The sequence below is a fragment of the Embiotoca jacksoni genome, unplaced genomic scaffold (genome assembly GCF_022577435.1).
Source record: "Embiotoca jacksoni isolate LCO1_2020_lvr unplaced genomic scaffold, fEmbJac1.0.p SCAF_30, whole genome shotgun sequence".
Taxonomy (NCBI): Eukaryota; Metazoa; Chordata; class Actinopteri; family Embiotocidae; genus Embiotoca; species Embiotoca jacksoni.
Window position 1 is genome coordinate 4,988,089 of NW_027185382.1, and position 19,796 is coordinate 5,007,884.

General features: G+C 47.0%; 4 protein-coding genes across 5 annotated transcripts; all 4 read left to right on the forward strand.

Annotated features, from left to right (window-relative positions):
- The first annotated feature begins 590 nt into the window (after positions 1-590).
- LOC138207097 (tubulin alpha-1A chain-like) lies at positions 591-2,115 on the forward strand. Its single transcript, XM_069164118.1, has 3 exons — positions 591-786; positions 888-1,036; positions 1,120-2,115. Exons 1-3 carry the CDS (start codon positions 606-608, stop codon positions 2,098-2,100), a joined length of 1,311 nt encoding a protein of 436 aa, XP_069020219.1. The 5' UTR covers positions 591-605; the 3' UTR covers positions 2,101-2,115.
- A 1,517-nt stretch (positions 2,116-3,632) lies between these two features.
- Positions 3,633-6,193, forward strand: LOC138207054 (tubulin alpha-1A chain-like). Its single transcript, XM_069164049.1, has 4 exons — positions 3,633-3,650; positions 4,257-4,479; positions 4,581-4,729; positions 4,813-6,193. Exons 1-4 carry the CDS (start codon positions 3,648-3,650, stop codon positions 5,791-5,793), a joined length of 1,356 nt encoding a protein of 451 aa, XP_069020150.1. The 5' UTR covers positions 3,633-3,647; the 3' UTR covers positions 5,794-6,193.
- Positions 6,194-7,093: 900 nt separating this feature from the next.
- Positions 7,094-9,914, forward strand: LOC138207100 (tubulin alpha chain-like). The gene is made up of 4 exons (XM_069164121.1): positions 7,094-7,184; positions 8,028-8,250; positions 8,534-8,682; positions 8,768-9,914. The coding sequence occupies exons 1-4, from the start codon at positions 7,182-7,184 to the stop codon at positions 9,740-9,742; spliced, it is 1,350 nt and encodes a 449-aa protein (XP_069020222.1). The 5' UTR covers positions 7,094-7,181; the 3' UTR covers positions 9,743-9,914.
- A 630-nt stretch (positions 9,915-10,544) lies between these two features.
- rpgrb (retinitis pigmentosa GTPase regulator b) lies at positions 10,545-19,389 on the forward strand. Of its 2 annotated transcripts, none has more exons than XM_069164119.1 (14): positions 10,545-10,678; positions 11,325-11,450; positions 11,596-11,688; positions 12,339-12,401; positions 12,486-12,644; positions 12,862-13,011; positions 13,459-13,617; positions 14,039-14,194; positions 14,271-14,395; positions 14,530-14,721; positions 14,853-15,039; positions 15,317-15,417; positions 15,510-15,569; positions 15,769-19,389. In XM_069164119.1, exons 1-14 carry the CDS (start codon positions 10,648-10,650, stop codon positions 17,752-17,754), a joined length of 3,588 nt encoding a protein of 1,195 aa, XP_069020220.1. In that variant the 5' UTR covers positions 10,545-10,647; the 3' UTR covers positions 17,755-19,389. The 2 variants fall into 2 exon arrangements, with proteins under 2 accessions (XP_069020220.1, XP_069020221.1); XM_069164120.1 differs by having other exon boundaries at positions 14,853-14,990; positions 15,322-15,417.
- Positions 19,390-19,796: the final 407 nt, after the last annotated feature.

The following is a 19,796-nucleotide window of genomic DNA, read 5'->3' on the forward strand; positions in this document are numbered from 1 at the left end:
TTGTTGTTTTTTTTTAAATGATTCTGGGTGCAAATATTTTGGGAATTCACTGACTTTTCTTGACTGACTCACTCGTGGATCTCCATGGAGATCTCAGGCCACCTCAGTGCCTTGAGTTCATTCATCTCAGTGTGCTTCACAAACATGAAAACAATGCACTATTTGCTTTGTCACTTGGGCTCAGGGTTATATATTATCTCTGCAGGGCCAGGGGTTATTGATGTGTGGCGGGGCATGTCAGCACAGTGTATTGGATTTTCCCCTCTGTTAAACACAGTTAACCCATATTTATTAACAACAGAGCTTGTTACTATGGAGATTGAAGGCAGTATAAGAAACACAGAAATCTTCACACTCACACTAACAGCTGGTTTCCCCTGCAGATCCTTAACATCAGCAGCAGGAATTCATAATCATGGTAAGTTTCTGCAGTTTCATTCCTTTCTACCTCTTGATTCTTGCTCTCATACTAACTGTAATGTGCAATTTCAAAGTTGGTGTTGCATATTTAATCCCAAAAGTCAATTCAAGAGCTGACCAATTTATTTGTTGTTCTTCTCCAGAGGGAATGCCTCTCAATTCACGTTGGCCAGGCAGGCGTCCAGATGGGCAATGCATGCTGGGAGCTCTACTGCCTGGAGCACGGCATCCAGCCGGACGGTCAGATGCCCAGCGACAAGACCATCGGAGGTGGAGACGACTCCTTCAACACCTTCTTCAGTGAGACTGGAGCTGGAAAACATGTTCCCAGAGCCGTCTTTGTGGACCTGGAGCCGACCGTCATCGGTAAGATCATGTTTTCTTGGCTCCAGACACATTTAGTGCTTTTCAACACTGAATTAGATTTGTAAATGTTTGATTGAACTGTCAATGTTTTCCAATTACAGATGAAGTCCGTACAGGAACCTACCGCCAGCTTTTCCATCCTGAGCAGCTGATCACCGGAAAGGAAGACGCAGCCAACAACTACGCCCGCGGTCACTACACCATCGGCAAGGAGATCATCGACCTGGTTCTTGACAGGATTCGTAAACTGGTGAGTTTGTATCTGCGATACCGTCCTCACTTCAGCTCAGAGCGTAATCAGTTTCAGAGGAAAGATTCTTTTTCTTCCTGCAGGCTGACCAGTGCACAGGGCTGCAGGGCTTCCTCATCTTCCACTCCTTTGGAGGGGGAACCGGCTCTGGCTTCACCTCTCTGCTGATGGAGCGTCTCTCCGTCGACTACGGCAAGAAGTCCAAGCTGGAGTTTGCCATCTATCCTGCTCCTCAGGTGTCCACAGCTGTGGTGGAGCCCTACAACTCCATCTTGACCACCCACACCACCCTGGAGCACTCTGACTGCGCCTTCATGGTGGACAATGAAGCCATCTACGACATCTGCCGCAGGAACCTGGACATCGAACGCCCCAGCTACACCAACCTCAATAGGCTGATCGGACAGATCGTCTCCTCCATCACCGCCTCTCTGCGCTTCGACGGAGCCTTGAACGTGGACCTGACGGAGTTCCAGACCAACCTGGTGCCCTACCCTCGTATCCACTTCCCTCTGGTCACCTACGCCCCAGTTATCTCAGCAGAGAAGGCCTATCACGAGCAGCTATCAGTGGCAGAGATCACCAACGCCTGCTTTGAGCCGGCCAATCAGATGGTGAAATGTGACCCTCGTCACGGCAAGTACATGGCCTGCTGCCTCTTGTACCGTGGTGACGTGGTGCCCAAAGAAGTCAACTCTGCCATCGCCACCATCAAAACCAAGCGTACCATCCAGTTTGTGGACTGGTGCCCTACAGGCTTCAAGGTGGGCATCAACTACCAGCCTCCCACTGTGGTTCCTGGAGGAGACCTGGCCAAGGTGCAGAGGGCCGTGTGCATGTTGAGCAACACCACCGCCATCGCCGAGGCCTGGGCCCGACTGGACCACAAGTTCGACCTGATGTACGCCAAGAGGGCCTTCGTTCACTGGTACGTCGGGGAGGGGATGGAGGAGGGAGAGTTCTCAGAGGCCAGAGAGGACATGGCCGCCCTGGAGAAGGATTACGAAGAGGTGGGAACTGATAGCATCGGTGATGAAGGAGAGGAAGAGGGGGAGGAATATTAAGAGCTTTACACAAGGTAGTAATTCACATAACTAAGCCACAATTGTATTTCACCCACCATAAAACTGCTACAATATCCTGTATTGATCTTACACTTTACACAAAACTAGAATGCGACATAGAAAATAAAGCAAAACTGTTTGTCTGTTTTATTTGTAATAAATTCTGTCAAGAACACAGAAACCGCCTCCTCCCCACTGTGTGCTGATGATTACTTTCTGCCACCAGCTCTTCGTGTACTCCAGGAATGAGAGTGTTTACTTTTGAACCACTGCTTCAGCTGTTAGTGTCAACTGATATCTGAAGGCAAACAAAGCCAGAGAAAAGAGTAACTAGGGAAACTAAATGGGAGTTTGTTCGGGCAATCCTCAGTTGGCAGTTGCAAACAGTTTATCATTACGTCTCTCGGGTTACCTTCAGATGCAGAGGGGAAACATTTAAAAGCCATTTCAGTGCAAACAATAGAGCACATTGATAGTAGAACAATAATTATTTTGCCATGAAGTCTGATTTCCCAAAGAGTTTCTTGCATTTCAGGAAGGAATAGGTTCATCACTGGACACTAAATCTTTCCTTTAAAATATTTATTTTAGGTTTACCAGCTTTCCAAAGAAGCCATACCCAGTCAGTAACAGGGGCAAGTCTGTCAAACACAACACCCTGAATCTCTTATTGGAAATTCCTTAGGAGAACTAATAATCTGTTGCTAATCTTTTATAGCTTTGAGCACTGCATGCATCCAACTAACTCAATATGACCACCCTGGTCTGTCTTTCTTCTGTGGTGAACATGCAATGATGCTCTGCAACCTGCTGGAAAAGAACCATTGATTTCAAATGTCACCTGTGTTTGAGAGACGTGTGCACTAATGTCCCCCTTTGCATTGCAAATTAATCTCAACCAAAGTGATGATGTAACAGTGATCTGTAACAAAAGCCCTTTGCGACTCCAGGGAGGTATCTGTTTTCTCTGCTGTGCAAGATTGGAAAGCTCAGGCCCCAAACGTGCCGTGTTGACACAACCGAGTTTTAACTTGAACAGCTCTTCATTAGATAAGTTATTCCTTCGTGCACGCAGCCTGTTTTAACTGAAGGGTCATGAGTTTCATCGATCAGCAATCTAATGTTTTCAACAGCCAGCTGAAGTAACTAAAACAGATTTGAACCCCTTCCTCTCCGATGCACAGTCAAAGCAACCAACATGGCTTTAATATAACATGTGAAAACTGAGCAGAGGGCACGCAGGTGTGGGTCATATTTCACAGCTGCTCTGGTCACTGATGAAGGTTACTCATCTGTTTAACAACAGCCGTCGTTCCTTACATCTGTTCAGGAAAACACAACCGTAGATTTCCTTTTTTGTGCTCATCCTCCTCATGTTTCCTCGAAGGAGCTGGTGTTTGCTCCTCCAACTCCTCCAGTTACCACAACATGCCAGGCTGTTGCCTGGTGATGCTGCACTATAAAGCAGCCTCCTGCACTCGTACCTGACACAACCTCCCCAGACACTCATCTCAGGTGAACCAGGGACCGCTTCGAGCTACAGAAACATGGTGAGGACCTCTTTATTTTAATGTTTCCTTCCTTACACAAACGACTTTACATGACTTATGAGAAACAAAAACTCTCAGAAAGACAATGTAGTTTTATGTTGATATACAGTGTTGTGTGTTAAACCATGTTTGGACAAAAAAGCTGATCAGGCAATTTGTGACAAAGGAAATAAAACTTTGCTATAAATATTGGGGACTGTGGGAGAGCACTCTGTGTTTAGTGCAAAAAAAACAAACAGGTGTTAGTGTGTTGGGTTTTGGAGCTATTTGTGATTTACAACACCATCCTGTAGTACAATTTAATCCCCTCATTACATTGTTGAATTTTCTGAAGTTTTGATGATTTCTCATGCTGACCGTTCAGAAACGCATTTTTAAAATGTTACTGAAACCGAACTTGATTGTACTTCCTGTTAAATTGTTGATTCACTCTAGCTTGGCTCAGGTGTGAACAGGATCAAGTAACAGCTCCTCACTCAGGGAAATTCCCCCGAACACACCTGGTGTTAATTATTCTTCTCTGGTCATTATTGGTTTCTTTAGTTTTGGAGTTATCTGATATTTTGTTGTAGTCGTTCTTGACATCTGAACCACTCATTCTTGCAGCGTGAATGTATCTCTGTCCACGTTGGCCAAGCTGGAACCCAGATAGGCAATGCATGCTGGGAGCTCTACTGCCTGGAGCACGGCATCCAGCCGGACGGTCAGATGCCCAGCGACAAGACCATCGGAGGTGGAGACGACTCCTTCAACACCTTCTTCAGCGAGACTGGAGCTGGAAAACATGTTCCCAGAGCCGTCTTTGTGGACCTGGAGCCGACCGTCATCGGTAAGATCATGTTTTCTTGGCTCCAGACACATTTAGTGCTTTTCAACACTGAATTAGATTTGTAAATGTTTGATTGAACTGTCAATGTTTTCCAATTACAGATGAAGTCCGTACAGGAACCTACCGCCAGCTTTTCCATCCTGAGCAGCTGATCACCGGAAAGGAAGACGCAGCCAACAACTACGCCCGCGGTCACTACACCATCGGCAAGGAGATCATCGACCTGGTTCTTGACAGGATTCGTAAACTGGTGAGTTTGTATCTGCGATACCGTCCTCACTTCAGCTCAGAGCGTAATCAGTTTCAGAGGAAAGATTCTTTTTCTTCCTGCAGGCTGACCAGTGCACAGGGCTGCAGGGCTTCCTCATCTTCCACTCCTTTGGAGGGGGAACCGGCTCTGGCTTCACCTCTCTGCTGATGGAGCGTCTCTCCGTCGACTACGGCAAGAAGTCCAAGCTGGAGTTTGCCATCTATCCTGCTCCTCAGGTGTCCACAGCTGTGGTGGAGCCCTACAACTCCATCCTGACCACCCACACCACCCTGGAGCACTCTGACTGCGCCTTCATGGTGGACAATGAAGCCATCTACGACATCTGCCGCAGGAACCTGGACATCGAACGCCCCACCTACACCAACCTCAATAGGCTGATCGGACAGATCGTCTCCTCCATCACCGCCTCTCTGCGCTTCGACGGAGCCTTGAACGTGGACCTGACGGAGTTCCAGACCAACCTGGTGCCCTACCCTCGTATCCACTTCCCTCTGGCCACCTACGCCCCAGTTATCTCAGCAGAGAAGGCCTATCACGAGCAGCTATCGGTGGCAGAGATCACCAACGCCTGCTTTGAGCCGGCCAATCAGATGGTGAAATGTGACCCTCGTCACGGCAAGTACATGGCCTGCTGCCTCTTGTACCGTGGTGACGTGGTGCCCAAAGATGTCAACTCTGCCATCGCCACCATCAAAACCAAGCGTACCATCCAGTTTGTGGACTGGTGCCCTACAGGCTTCAAGGTGGGCATCAACTACCAGCCTCCCACTGTGGTTCCTGGAGGAGACCTGGCCAAGGTGCAGAGGGCCGTGTGCATGTTGAGCAACACCACCGCCATCGCCGAGGCCTGGGCCCGACTGGACCACAAGTTCGACCTGATGTACGCCAAGAGGGCCTTCGTCCACTGGTACGTCGGGGAGGGGATGGAGGAGGGAGAGTTCTCAGAGGCCAGAGAGGACATGGCCGCCCTGGAGAAGGATTACGAAGAGGTGGGAACTGATAGCATCGGTGATGAAGGAGAGGAAGAGGGGGAGGAATATTAAACCCAAATTAAACAAACAAAACCACCGCTGACTGGGTTCTTTGAAGGTGTCAGTATGCTTCAAATAAACTCAGCTACACAAAGTGTCCTCTGACCCCAACTAAAGGCAATGAGCTAATTTGCCATCATACAGCGGGACGACACATAAAAGCATTGTGAAAGAAGGTTTCCGATCATTTTACAGCACTTTGTTTGACGCATGCTGAATACTTTTGTCGCTGCTTGTGTTCTAGTTTGTGAAAAAATTCTCCTGAAGTTCTCCTCAACTTTTAAAGGTAACGTTTTCAGGAACTTTCATTTGAACATTCGTTGGTCAAATTAATCTATTATGCCCTTCACTCTTCAGTCAGCTCCAGAGTCTATGAGTCTTTGTCCTGAAACAATAAACTGATGCAATCTTCCATTGGTGTACTTGGTTGTCATTGTTGGATCAGGCTGCACAGCTCATGCTTCATTAACTCACCTCACCTCCATGATAGGTCCTGGATATTCAAGTCTTACGTCATAAAAATAACTCAGGATTAGACCTGGATTTTACTGTGGTGTTCAGTTTTCATTACTGAGGAATAAATGAGAGACGATAGTGTATTGCTGGTGTCTTTTTGCACAAACATGTTTATTATGCCTTTTTAATGAGAATAACTTCACTCAGTCACAATTTATAAATGAATGTGTTGTTCCTGTTTGAGTGAGAGTTAGAGCCTCAAAACAGTGGAGCCACTGTATATCTTCATTGAGATGCTGCTTTTAAGTGCTTCTCCATAGATAGATGGATAGATGGATGTAAAATGGCAGTGTCCGCGATATTTTGGTTTAACATTTGCACTGTAAGAAGAAGTGGAGACATGTGGTCCATCTTTGTATGCAGTCTCAAGTTATTTTAGATTTAAAAACAGCCAACAGAAAACAAAGTAGTTAAAACTACCACAGTGTACATTAAAGTAACACTAATATCAATCCACAGACATCACATATAAATATAAAACACTAAGAAGGACCTTTTTTTACACAATGACTATTACTATTCATAACTTTTGCTGACATACGTACTTTGACGAAAATAAAATGAATGCCGGACTTTGAGGCGACTTGTTTTTACAATGTTCTACTTAAGAATCCAAATACTTCTAAACCTGGATAAGAGACCTGACTCTAATAAAAGACAGATTATTCAAATTGTCTTTATGAAATTGTAGTTATCTGAATATTTTGGGCTGCACATGAACGCAGCACCGTGTAACGTTCGCTCCCGCCACCAGGACATTCAAACCGCCGCTTAGGCCCCGCCTCCTCGGGACCGTATAAATACCGAGAGCTGCGCTTCCGTTCTCCAGTACGCCTTCAGCACCCGATACTTCAACGTCGGCAAGAAGGAGAAAACAGCTCAAAATGGTGAGTAATGACAGTGAAGCAGCAGAACATTTCTGAGCTTGTTTTTGTTTGAAACATGCGGTTAAATCGTAGGTTATCGTCGCTGTGTGAACAAAAGGAACAGGGTTTTTTTTTTTTTTTTTTTGTTAATCGGAAAACATTTTGTACGATGAAATATGAAGCATTAATAATCCTTGGTGTACATGCTTTTTTAAAATTGTTTTTATGTAATTTAAAAGCCGCGATTATTCCGTTTGCAGTAACTGCGCCATGGCTGTTCTACATTCGGTACCGCATGTGGCGGGTTAACGTAACGGGGATCCGGGCCAAACTCATGGCGCAGTTTCAATTGAAAACGGGAGCACAAATTCAACATAAATGGCCTCAGCCTTCGTCCCGTATCTTACATATGAATCTAAATATTTATAGCAGACCAAGTGTTGGTGTGCTGGTCGTGGTTGGACTGAAATTTTAGACGGGCAGATTTTCCTGTAAGTCTGAGCCGGTCGGCGCCATCGGATAACGCCCTGTCCGTGAATGCTACACAAAGGCTGCAGTAGGGAGGAGGGGAGGAGGGGGGGGGGGGGCTGCTTCCGGTTTAACTCTCCTGCATGGTGTGTTTTTTTTTTTTTTCCACTGCTGTGCAGTGGGGAGGGGCAGTCTGCCATTTTCCCCAGCGTACATGATATCCCAGTTCAGTTTAACACGCCTGAAAGATCTCCTTTTATAAACGATCTGCTGCCGTTAGAAGTTTTAATATGAAGGATTTTAAGCACAGATTTTTGAATGTGACTCAAAAGAACCTATTGACTGGACTGATCTTTGTCTCTTTGTCTCTTTGTCTCTTTGTCTCGTCTTCTGCAGCGCGAGTGTATTTCAATGCATGTTGGCCAGGCAGGTGCCCAGATGGGCAATGCCTGCTGGGAGCTCTACTGCCTGGAGCACGGCATCCAGCCGGACGGTCAGATGCCCAGCGGCAAGACCATCGGAGGTGGAGACGACTCCTTCAACACCTTCTTCAGCGAGACTGGAGCTGGAAAACATGTTCCCAGAGCCGTCTTTGTGGACCTGGAGCCGACCGTCATCGGTAAATCTCCATCAGTACATGAATAAAGGAGCTCCTGTAATTTTATTGTTTGGGCCAAAATGGCAGATGGTTAGTTTTTTTTTTTTATTATTATTTTTTTATTTGGATGAGAAATCACCCACAGTTTTTTTTTTTTTTTTTTTTTTTTTTGCTACTGCAGCACACAAATGAAGTTAAATACAGCTGTTTGTAGCTTTATAGTTTTCTGTTGGTTAATGTCTGTGTAAAGTGAAACGACATTACAAGCCTGTTTTTTATTTTTATTTTTTTTCCTGTTCATCAGACGAGGTTCGTACAGGAACCTACCGACAGCTGTTCCACCCCGAGCAGCTGATCACTGGCAAAGAGGACGCAGCCAACAACTACGCCCGTGGCCACTACACAGTCGGCAAGGAGATCATTGACCTGGTTCTTGACAGGACTCGTAAACTGGTGAGCTCCAGTTCCAAAATATTTAAAAATTGAGAAACTATGTCGAAGTGAGACATTTAACATTTTCGTCCCTGTAATGTTTCAGGCTGACCAGTGCACAGGGCTGCAGGGCTTCCTCATCTTCCACTCCTTTGGAGGAGGAACCGGCTCTGGCTTCACCTCTCTGCTGATGGAGCGTCTCTCCGTCGACTACGGCAAGAAGTCCAAGCTGGAGTTTGCAGTTTATCCTGCTCCTCAGGTGTCCACAGCCGTGGTGGAGCCCTACAACTCCATCCTGACCACCCACACCACCCTGGAGCACTCTGACTGCGCCTTCATGGTGGACAATGAAGCCATCTACGACATCTGCCGCAGGAACCTAGACATCGAACGCCCCAGCTACACCAACCTCAATAGGCTGATCGGACAGATCGTCTCCTCCATCACCGCCTCTCTGCGCTTCGACGGAGCCTTGAACGTGGACCTGACGGAGTTCCAGACCAACCTGGTGCCCTACCCTCGTATCCACTTCCCTCTGGCCACCTACGCCCCAGTTATCTCAGCAGAGAAGGCCTATCACGAGCAGCTATCGGTGGCAGACATCACCAACGCCTGCTTTGAGCCGGCCAATCAGATGGTGAAATGTGACCCTCGTCACGGCAAGTACATGGCCTGCTGCCTCTTGTACCGTGGTGACGTGGTGCCCAAAGATGTCAACTCTGCCATCGCCACCATCAAAACCAAGCGTACCATCCAGTTTGTGGACTGGTGCCCTACAGGCTTCAAGGTGGGCATCAACTACCAGCCTCCCACTGTGGTTCCTGGAGGAGACCTGGCCAAGGTGCAGAGGGCCGTGTGCATGTTGAGCAACACCACCGCCATCGCCGAGGCCTGGGCCCGACTGGACCACAAGTTCGACCTGATGTACGCCAAGAGGGCCTTCGTCCACTGGTACGTCGGGGAGGGGATGGAGGAGGGAGAGTTCTCAGAGGCCAGAGAGGACATGGCCGCCCTGGAGAAGGATTACGAAGAGGTGGGAACTGACAGCGTCAATGAAGAGGATGAAGGCGAGGAGTACTAGGTCGCTGGAACATCAGGCTGCAGCTTCCGGTGGCTCCAATCAGGATGCAAATCGCTGAAATAAAAGCTGAACACAAATGTGTTGTATTGCCTCGTTCCTTCAATTCTGCACATTCCAGTGAGCAACATGTTTTGTTTTATTGTGCAAAACTAATAAATGAACAAACCGATTATTTCTGTTTCCCTCTTGATTTATTTAGATAGTGAAACTGAACATATGCAGGAATCTCCAGTTGGATGATGGTTGACAGTTTCACATGATTAAATGTCTGCTAGGTAAAATGGTCTAAACTTTGTTTACCATAGCAAGACAAAGAAAACCTGTGCATAGCCAAATTTTCAGCAGGTTCAAAATATAAGAACTGAACTCCCGATTGTTACAGGGCTGCATAAATCAGGTGATGGCATGCAGCTGTTGTCTTCAATCTGGAAATGTAATAATTTACATTATTTGATCTAAAACAGATTTAAGAGGTTTGAACCATATTTCTTTTCCCCTAATAAAGTTAAGGAACTTTATTTTAAATTCACTTCTAACCATCTATATTTGGTTAGGTTAACAATTAAATTAAAGAAATGTCTCCTGAAAATTGGTACAAAAAAGATTTACATAAATTAGAGGTCAAAATTTACATAAAATTATATCATTAAAAGTTAGAACCGGATATTGATTCAATATAACAGCATCTTCGTGACGTAAACTATTTATATGAACTTTCACCTGCCAGTTATATAATAAAAATACTTGTTAAAACCATCACCTGTGAATTCAGACGTGTCCCTTTAAGGGTCACGTGGTCCGCCTCGTAGCCTAGGAGAAGTTTTGTTTACTTCCGGGTTGTTGAAACTAAGACGGACAGCAGCACGCCCACAACGGCGAGCAAAGCGGATTAAAGTGTGGCAGAGATGGCAGGAGAGTCTGAGGACGAGATACCGGGTAAATAACCGTCGTTTTCTCCACGTTTTTCCGCCGCTGGGTTTTTATTTTCGGCACTTTGTTTGCCTCCATCCGGCTCGTCAGCGGCGCTCGGAGCTCCTGCTAGCTGCGCTTTAGCTTGCAGGCTAACGGAAAACAAACCTCCGAGTTCACCTGATAATTCTTCACTTGTTCTGGTTGTTTCGTTCTCAGAAATGCTTCCGTTTTGTGTTTTTGGTCGCTTTCATCAGCCTGTTCGCTCCTCTGCATGGACACTCATAAAACCTCCGGTTCATGAGATTCACTTTCAGACTTGAAACCATCCAAACAGAAAAATAAATCTGAATAAACTTGCTGAACACTTCTGCTTTATTTTTGTCATATATCACTGAAAATATAGATATTTTGGGATATTTGGACTTTAAGTTTGAAGACGTCACATTTGGCTTTTAAAAATGTAACAACAAACTAATCTATAATAAAAAAAATATTACAGTTGTATCATGAAACTATGTTAAATTAGTTTTAGGAGTCCAGTTAAATTTGTAAAGATTTAAAATGATTAATAATCAATAATCAGAGGATTAAGCAGCAAAGTTTCCACGTTGGATAAATCACTGAATTTACTGCTGGTTTTTGTCTTTGTGTTTTTTTTCTCTTCTTACAGAGTCAGGCGCCGTTTTCACTTTTGGAAAGAGCAAGTTTTCCGACAACATCCCCAGTAAATTTTGGCTCAAGAATGATGTCCCACTCAAAATATGTTGCGGGGACGAGCACACGGCCTTAATAACCGGTACGAGCCTCTCTTCACATGTTGTATGAGTAGAAGCAGGTCACTGAGAGGTCACACGTGATGTCTGTAAGAGTACGGTTGGATCAGAGAACAAATCTGATTTGTTTTTTTATCCAAATTTATATTTTCATATCTGTCTCCACAGAAAATGGAAAACTCTTCATGTTCGGCAGCAACAACTGGGGCCAGCTCGGCCTCGGCTCCAAACTCACCGTCAATAAGCCCACTTGTGTCAAAGGTCGGTCAATAAACCCTCGTCTTCCTCACGGTTTTAGTTCAGAGAGAGAGAGATGTTGTCACTGACAGCTGACAGCCTTCAGCCTCTTTAAATCACAGCCGAGAGGGAGTTTCTGAGGAGGAGGAGGAGGAGGAGGAGGCGCCGCCTCCTTCAGCCAAACTGTTTCTGGAGCCGTACATTTGTAGAGGAAACCTGCAGATTTGTTCACAGTGTAATCCCAATCTGGATGGGTCCATAATCCGCTTTAATCTGCAGAGACACAGAGAGTTCATTTAAAACCATACAGACTGAAGGAAGCTTGTATTTGTTTGATATGTTGAATTTAATCAGAGAAGCTTCGACTACAGAGAATACAGAGCTGTGAAAACTGAATTCTGCTAAAGGTCACACAACAGGTCATCAAATTCAGGACGGCAATGACTTTTTTCACATCTTATGGTTTCCCACAGGCTGCCTGTGTTTCATGGTGGACTTGACACACTTCAGAGATTTGTTTCACAGCACAGAACGGTTGAATCCAACTCAAGTCTACTTCTGAGTGTTTTCTCATGGTGCTCATCCTCTGATGAAGAACTTGTTGGATGGTTGAAAGCTCAGAAAGCCCTTTTTTTTTTTTCTTCTTCTTTTTTTTTTTTCTTGTGATATTTCAGCTCTGAAGTCAGAGAAAGTCCAGCTCGTGGCCTGTGGAAGAAACCACACACTTATCTGCACAGGTGAGCGTCTGACCCTCCGAACATTCATTCAGTCAACCGGTCAAATATGAAACTCATCCGGTTTGTGTCCGGCTCTGTTTGCAGCTCAGGGGAAAGTGTACGCCTCGGGTGGGAACAGCGAGGGCCAGCTGGGGCTCAGAGACTGCGAGGAGAGGACCACCTTCCACAGAGTCGGCTTCTTCGATTCCCACGGACCAATCAGGATGCTCGCTGCCGGTTCGAACACCTCCGCTGCTCTCACAGGTGACATTCGCACACGGCAGCATGTGTGACGTGTAGAATCGTTTTCTGTCTCTCATCAGCTGAGCATTACAGGGGCTTTTTTTTTTTTTTTTTATAACTTAAAGTAGAATAAAATAAAAGAATAAAGCTGTACAGCAGGAAGAATGAAAGGAAATTAAGTTGTTTTAGTGTTGCAGTTAAAAGATGAATCTACTTTTTTGTGTGCCGCCTGTTGCAGCGAGCGGTAAACTGTTCATGTGGGGCGACAACACCGAGGGTCAGATCGGTCTGGGGAAGAAGAGCCAGACCTCGACGCCGCAGGAAGTCCGCGTGGGGCGAGCCGTCAGCTGGGTGTCCTGTGGATACTACCACTCTGCTCTAGTGACAGGTCAGCAGATTTTAATTCTAAATCATTTCTTTTGTCCCCCAAAAAATTATAAAAATTGTAAAAACTCCATGGGCTTCAAAGGAAGATGCAGGAGTTGCCATGGAGACGGTTTACCTGTGATCATGTGACAAAGCTAACTGAAATGTAGCAAATCATGAAACATGATAATACCAACAAATAATCATCGATAAAACAAACTGGATCCCGCCTGATGAAGGCCATGAGGTGTGGATGAGAGCCCCAGAAGAAACTCAGTAAGTGGACCCTGAGTGGTTCTGTTGGTTCTGTTGGTTCTGGTTGTTCAGGTAAGGACAGAGCTGTCTGAGCTTCTGGGTGAATTAAATTAAGATTGAATGTGGGTAAATTGTGACGAGTAAACACCAGATTCACCCGGATCTGTCACCATGGTTACACTTCCTGTCCCTGTGTTTGTCCCGTGTCCCTCAGTGGACGGAGCTCTGTACACGTTCGGGGAGCGGGACAGCGGGAAACTGGGTCTGGGTACCGAGCAGCTGCCGGGGCACCGAGTGCCTCAGCGGGTGAAGAGCATCAAGGAGGCGGTGACGCAGGTGACCTGCGGGGGAGGACACACGGTGGTGCTGACAGGTAAACATGGAGGTCCACAAACACAGCAGGTCTGCAGACAAACAGATGCGGGCACACGTCTTTTTTAGCAGATATCTCTCTGGCCGTACGTCGGGGGCTGGATGATCGTCACCGACCACGACCAACAAAAACGTTCTGGACGTCCTTTGTTTAAGAGACAGACCCTCAGTATGGACGTAAACTCCAACAGAGACAAACAACCGGTCCAGGGAGGAGACGGGAGCGGCACTCTGATCTGATGATGGTTGGTTGAAGTAAACAGTGATGTAAAGACGTGTCTCAGTCCGTAGTCTGTGGAAGAGCAAATAGATTATCAGAAGGTCCGTTAGTTGAACCGACTGCGAGCCGTCACTGGTGCCAGCCCAGAACCAGAACCAGAACCAGAACTAGAAGTGAGGTATCGGTCTGTGTTCTCTTTCAGAGGACGACGTGTACACTTTCGGCCTCGGTCAGTTCGGACAGCTCGGTCACGGGACGTTCATCTTCGAGTCCCGACTGCCGCGATTGGTGGAGCACTTCAAGAAGGGGCGGGTCTGTCAGGTGGCCTGTGGAGAAAACCACACGGCCGTCATCACAGGTGAGTTTAATCAGCAGCAGCAGCGTCTGTAAGTCTCCTCACTGCTGCGGTGACACAACATGTGGACGTGTTTCAGACGGCGGCCTGCTGTACACGTTTGGAGACGGAAGACACGGTAAACTGGGGCTCGGAGAGGAAAACTTCACCAACCAGTTCAAACCGAATCTGTGTCCGCGGTTCCTCAAGTACGACGTCCAGGCAGTACGTGTATCACATGCGCACGGTCACGCTTTCACTTCAGTTCATTCACTTACATGTTGGAAAAGATATTGAGGTATAATGCAATCAGGTTCACAGGTAACATTTTTTTAAATCCTGGATTTATTTCTGTCCAGGCGACGTGCGGCGGCTGTCACATGGTGGTGTTGGCCCGGCCGAGGGTCCGGGGCCGCGGCACTGTGACTCTGGAGGAGGACGACGTGATGGAGGATTTCCTGGAGAAACCGTACGTGGAGCTGCTGGGGGACACAGCCGACTCCTCCACCCTGCAGAGGAGCCTGTCGGCCCGGGTTCGCAGGAGGGAAAGGGTAGGTGTGCTGCACGGAGGAGCCACCAGATACTGATGCATGACTCCTTTGATACAATCAGTGATTTATACTGCATTATTATTGGCTAGTCTGACGGTCTGTTACCCCCCCCACCCCACCCCTTCCTTTAGGAACGGTCTCCGGACCAGTTTGGCACCTTGTTCTGCACGCTGCCCTCCATGACGCCCGGCTTCCTCCACCCGCCGCTGCCCGTCTCCAGCCAGACCATCCCACCCCGACTGCCCCCGCCTGAGCTGACCCACAGAAAGGTGCTCAACGGCACTCACCAACACAGGAGCACAGGGTCACTCCAGCAGGGTACCTACCTCTCCTCCTCCTCCTCCTCCTCCTCCTCCTCCTCATCCTCCTCCTTCTCCTGCTTCTCCTCCTCCTCTTCTGGCAGTCGACTACACAAAAATTACTTAAACTTCAAGTACTAGATTATCACATTCAAGACTGACAGATCAAGTGTGGGCAGATTTAAGAATTTCTCTCCTTAGATTAAGACTTTCTTGAACTTCCTTTTCATGCCGTGTTAAAAACATGTTGACTGTCAGCTGGTGGACGCTGCAGACTCATGCTGTCCTGTTTTCAGAGCAGGCCGAGGCCGAGGCCGAAGCAGACAGCGTTGTGGAGAGCCTGACGGATACCGACAGCGTTAGAGGCCTCGGAGAAACCACCGACTTCCTCAACATGGTGAGAGAGCGCTGAAGCGATCCTTCATGTTTCTGCTCCGACACCGAGAAGAAAAACCTGCATCTCATCTGCTGCCTGTTCCCTCCCGACAGACACACATGATGAAGATGGACCCAAGCGACAAAACGCTCACTCTGTCTCCGGTCCAGAAGGTAACCCACTCTTTATGTCTTCACATTTTTCAGGTAAGGTTCTCCTTGTGTCCAGAAACAACCTCAGATGCCACCTGGATTAATTCAGAGAAAGTCTTGATCGTCTTCATCCATCATCTGTCTTTTTTTCTGCCTGTCTCTATTCCTCTCTAATGCATGCCTCTTTCCATCCTCCTTCTGCTCTCTCGTGCCGGGATAGAGGAAGGGTAAGAGTGGTAAGGCTGTGAAAGAACAGAGTCCAAGAAAGGAGAGAACAGTCTCACATCAGAGCAGCTTCTCTTCGACCTCGCCGTCTCATAAGAGCGAGAACGCTTCTCCCCACCGAGCGCTGCCCACCGAGCTCCTGAGGGGCCCCAGCGCTCGGTCTGGGGCCCCTGAAGGCCAGCAGAGACGGAGCAAAGAGAGTCTGATCATGGCTGTGGAGGAGCTGCAGAGGACACCCATTAAAAACAGACCTCTGAATGTCGGGGACATCAGAAAGGCAGCGTCCAAACAGTGTCCCAGGCCCGTCCAGGGTAAAGACCCAATGATCGGAGTGGGCAGAAAGCTGCAATACTCCAAAGGAAGCCCACAAACCAGAAAGACAGCTGTCGGCTCTGAGTCTGTGAAGCAAGCACAGTCCAAGAGGGTTACAAGCAGACCTATAGTCGTGCAAAGTTCCCGTGCAGCGCTGAGCTCTCCAGGTAAACACGGTCTCACAGACTCACCTGCCTTCCGCCTGAGTGACGCCGTGCATGAGGAGAGTAACCGCAAACCTACAGAGAAGCCAGATGTGTCTAAAAAATCTAAGAATGAAAAGAACAGGAAAGAGGCTGAGATCAAAGGAGAGTCAGAGAGACAGAAGAAGTCGTCGGGTCTCAGCCGGCTCGCCGGAGCTGCCTCCCTCGCAGCGGGAGCTGTTTTAATCCAAGGAATGTCAACTGGAGGTCGTCTCAGCTCCACATCACCGTCAGAGAGCAGCCGCCGCAAACACAGCGGGACCGAATCACGGAGCGAGGAATCCCTGTCCTATTTCAGCAAGAAATCTGACGTCAGCATCAACATAATACCTGCACCTGAGAGTCCCGCAGGGGGGACGAGTCAGGACGAAGACGATGAGGCAGTCAGACAGGAAGAGGAGGAGGAGGAGGAGGAGGGGGAGGAGGGGGAGGGGAAGGAAGGCCAGAAAACGAGTGCAGATGTAAGCGAAGAAGAGGAGGAGGTTAGTCACAGTATAGAGGACGAAGAAGAAGAGGACCAAGATAGTGACACTCTACAACCAGAAGATCAGTCTGAAACTGATGCAGAGGAGAAGGGAAGCAGGGAGGACGACGAAGATGAGGGTAATACTGAGGAGGAGGAGGAGGAGGAAGAGGAGGAGGAAGAGGAGAGAACAAGTGGGGTGACAGGAAGTGAAGATGAGACTGAAGAGAAGGAAAGCAAAGATGAAGATATGGAGGAGGAGGAAGGGGAAGAAGAAGAGAGCGGGGAAGGGTCGAATCCTGACACAGAGAGCAAGGGCAGGAGGACGGAAAGTGAGGAAGAGGAGGAAGGCCAGGAAGAAGAGGGGAGTCTAGAGGGTGAGGAAGAGGAAGGTGAAAGTCAGTCTTTAAAGTCTTCGGAAGAAAGAGAAGAGAGTGATGTAGAGAGTGAGACGGAAGAGGAGGAGGGGGAGGAGGAAGAAAAAGAGACTAGTGCTGAGGAGGAAGAGGAGGAGAGCAGTGAGGAAGAAGAGAATGAAAAGGGGGAGGAGGAGACTGAAGCAGAGGAGGAAAAGGCAGAGGAGGAGAAGGATGGTGAAGGTGAAGAAGAAGAGGAAGAAGATCAAGACGAACAAAACAGCGAGGAAGAGGTTGATAATGAAGATGAGGAGAAGGAGGAAGAGGAAGAGGTTGATAATGAAGTTGAGGAGGAGGAAGAAGGAGAGGAAGAGGTTGATAATGAAGTTGAGGAGGAAGAGGAAGAGGTTGATAATGAAGATGAGGAGGAGGAAGAGGTTGATAATGAAGATGAGGAGGAGGAGGAGGAAGAAGAGGAAGAGGAGGAGGAGGAGGAGTTCAAAAAGAGAAAGTCTGCTGGAGTCAAGCGACCGAGTGCTAAATCTTCAACCAGAAGCAAATTAAAGTCAGGGGTCAAAGGTCAGTCTGCAGACGAGCCAGAGGAGTTTTGGGATGACGTTTTACCACAATACCTCAATCTGAAGTAAAACTCCAGGGATTGGTGATGATGGAAAAATACATAATTAAGTTTCATCTATTTTTATGTCCACTGACTGATCGATTAGCTCGGTGAGATTTTTTTTGTCCCGTTTCATCTTTTTTTTTCTCTGGAAAATGAAGTCGTGTCACCTGCAAAGAAAACCTCCAAACATTGCAACACCAGCAGCCGTGGAACAATAAGATCCACGTGTGGTGTTTCTGAAGGCCGAGCGGACTCTGAAACACGGATGTGATTGGACGTCGGCGGTAAACAGATGATGATGCCAAGCAGTTCATTCACATTTATCGAGTTTTATTTGGACTTTCGGTCTCCCTGCTTTTGCATTTTGTAGCCGTGTTTTAATGTCCGACATTAATCCCCCTGTCAATCTTCAGGCCTCCTATTTCCCACATTTCCTGTCACGCTGTGTTTGCCCGAACGTTTCAGAGTTGGAAGCTCTGTTTATTTCCTGCAGCAGCGTCTGCTCCCGTCTCTGTTTTTGATCACGCCGCCTCAGTCGTTTCGTGTTCTCAGTTCGTCAGCTGTTCCTCTCATCGTGCTTCGCTCAGGTCTGATTTGTGTTTCCAGCCAGACTTTGTCTCTCAGTCTTTGCTGCCCATCGATGGCGGTTTATTTCTAAACATCTTAAATCTGTCTTTTTGATTTTAAAGGATTTTGTTTGCGTCTTTTTCCTTTTTGGTTTCCATATTTATCTGGTTTTAACTATACGGGATGTTTCTGGTTTTATTCACTTCTGTGTTTGAAATAAATAATCTTTGTTTTTTTTCATTAACTTGTTTTTTTGTGTTTTTAAAATATGAAATTATTTTTAACGTGCTTAAAGGGGAAAAATGTCCTCGTTGTTGTTTTATTCTTCTGCTACAACATCTTTGTTTGTGCCCTTTCTGACATGTTTATATCCTCTAAAGGGGACCGAACAAGTGGCTGCAGTCGTATTTGCAGTTCCTCTCAGTCTTAATGTGACTTAACGATCACTGCAAAGTCCTTCTGATGAACACTGGTACAAATATTGGGGCCACTTTCTGAGATTTGAAGAAAAAAAGTGGATTTTGATTGACGTTAACTGTTTTTTGTTAAAACAAATCATCATGTCATGTTGGATAAAACAAGACAAGGTTGCAGTGCAAACTTTTCTGTTGTTGCACAAAGCAGCTGATGCTCCAGTTTATTTTATCCGATGATCTGACCCTCCGAGAGGAGCTCCTCCCCTCCGACAGGCTGATTTCTCACTTTCAGGATCAGGTTTGGTTCATTTTTTTTCCTCCAGTCACGTTGTTGTCTTTGTCCTTGTAATCCCTGCTGCAGTCCCTTCCCATCATCCCCTTTTCTGTCTGCTTTCCTTTTCCTTCCTTTTTATGCTAAACCTCAATCCTTTTATGAAGATGTGCCTCCACTAGTCGATAGTCTGACGGTTAAACGGGTTTCTTCCTGCATATTGCAAAAACAAGTCCCTCGTCCCAAATTAGACGAACCCAGTTCCTTATCTGAAGTCCAGGTTTTACGTCTTTAACTTGATCTTTTTGTCAGGATTCAACAAAAGGAAGTGCTGAGACATGGAGCAAAGGCGAGGAGGAAGAAGAAGAGAAGGAGGAGGAGGCCAAGGCTGATGATGATGATGATGATGAAGAGGCAGAAAATGAAGAGACTGACGCATCAGCATCCTCAACGGAGAAACCAGCAGAGGAGCCTGAGAGTCCTGTAAATATGCAGCACTGAATAAATATGTGGACGTTGGTTTCCTCCTGGTTAAACGTGTTGGTTCTGACATGTAACATGTGATCTTCCCTGAAGCCAGAGGAGCTGAAAGAAGAATCTGCACCTGATGGAGAGCAGAAAGGTGACCTCTTTGATTCTCAATGCAGGAAGTGGAAAACGGATAAAAGCTGCAACGAATGCACTGACGGAATAATGATGTCTGATATCAACAGCAGCTGAAATCAGGGAGCAGCCCGCCGCTGCAGCTGGAGAGAAGACAGACGACGACACCAAACCAGCCAATGGGGCGGCAGACGGCAACGGCAAGAGCCA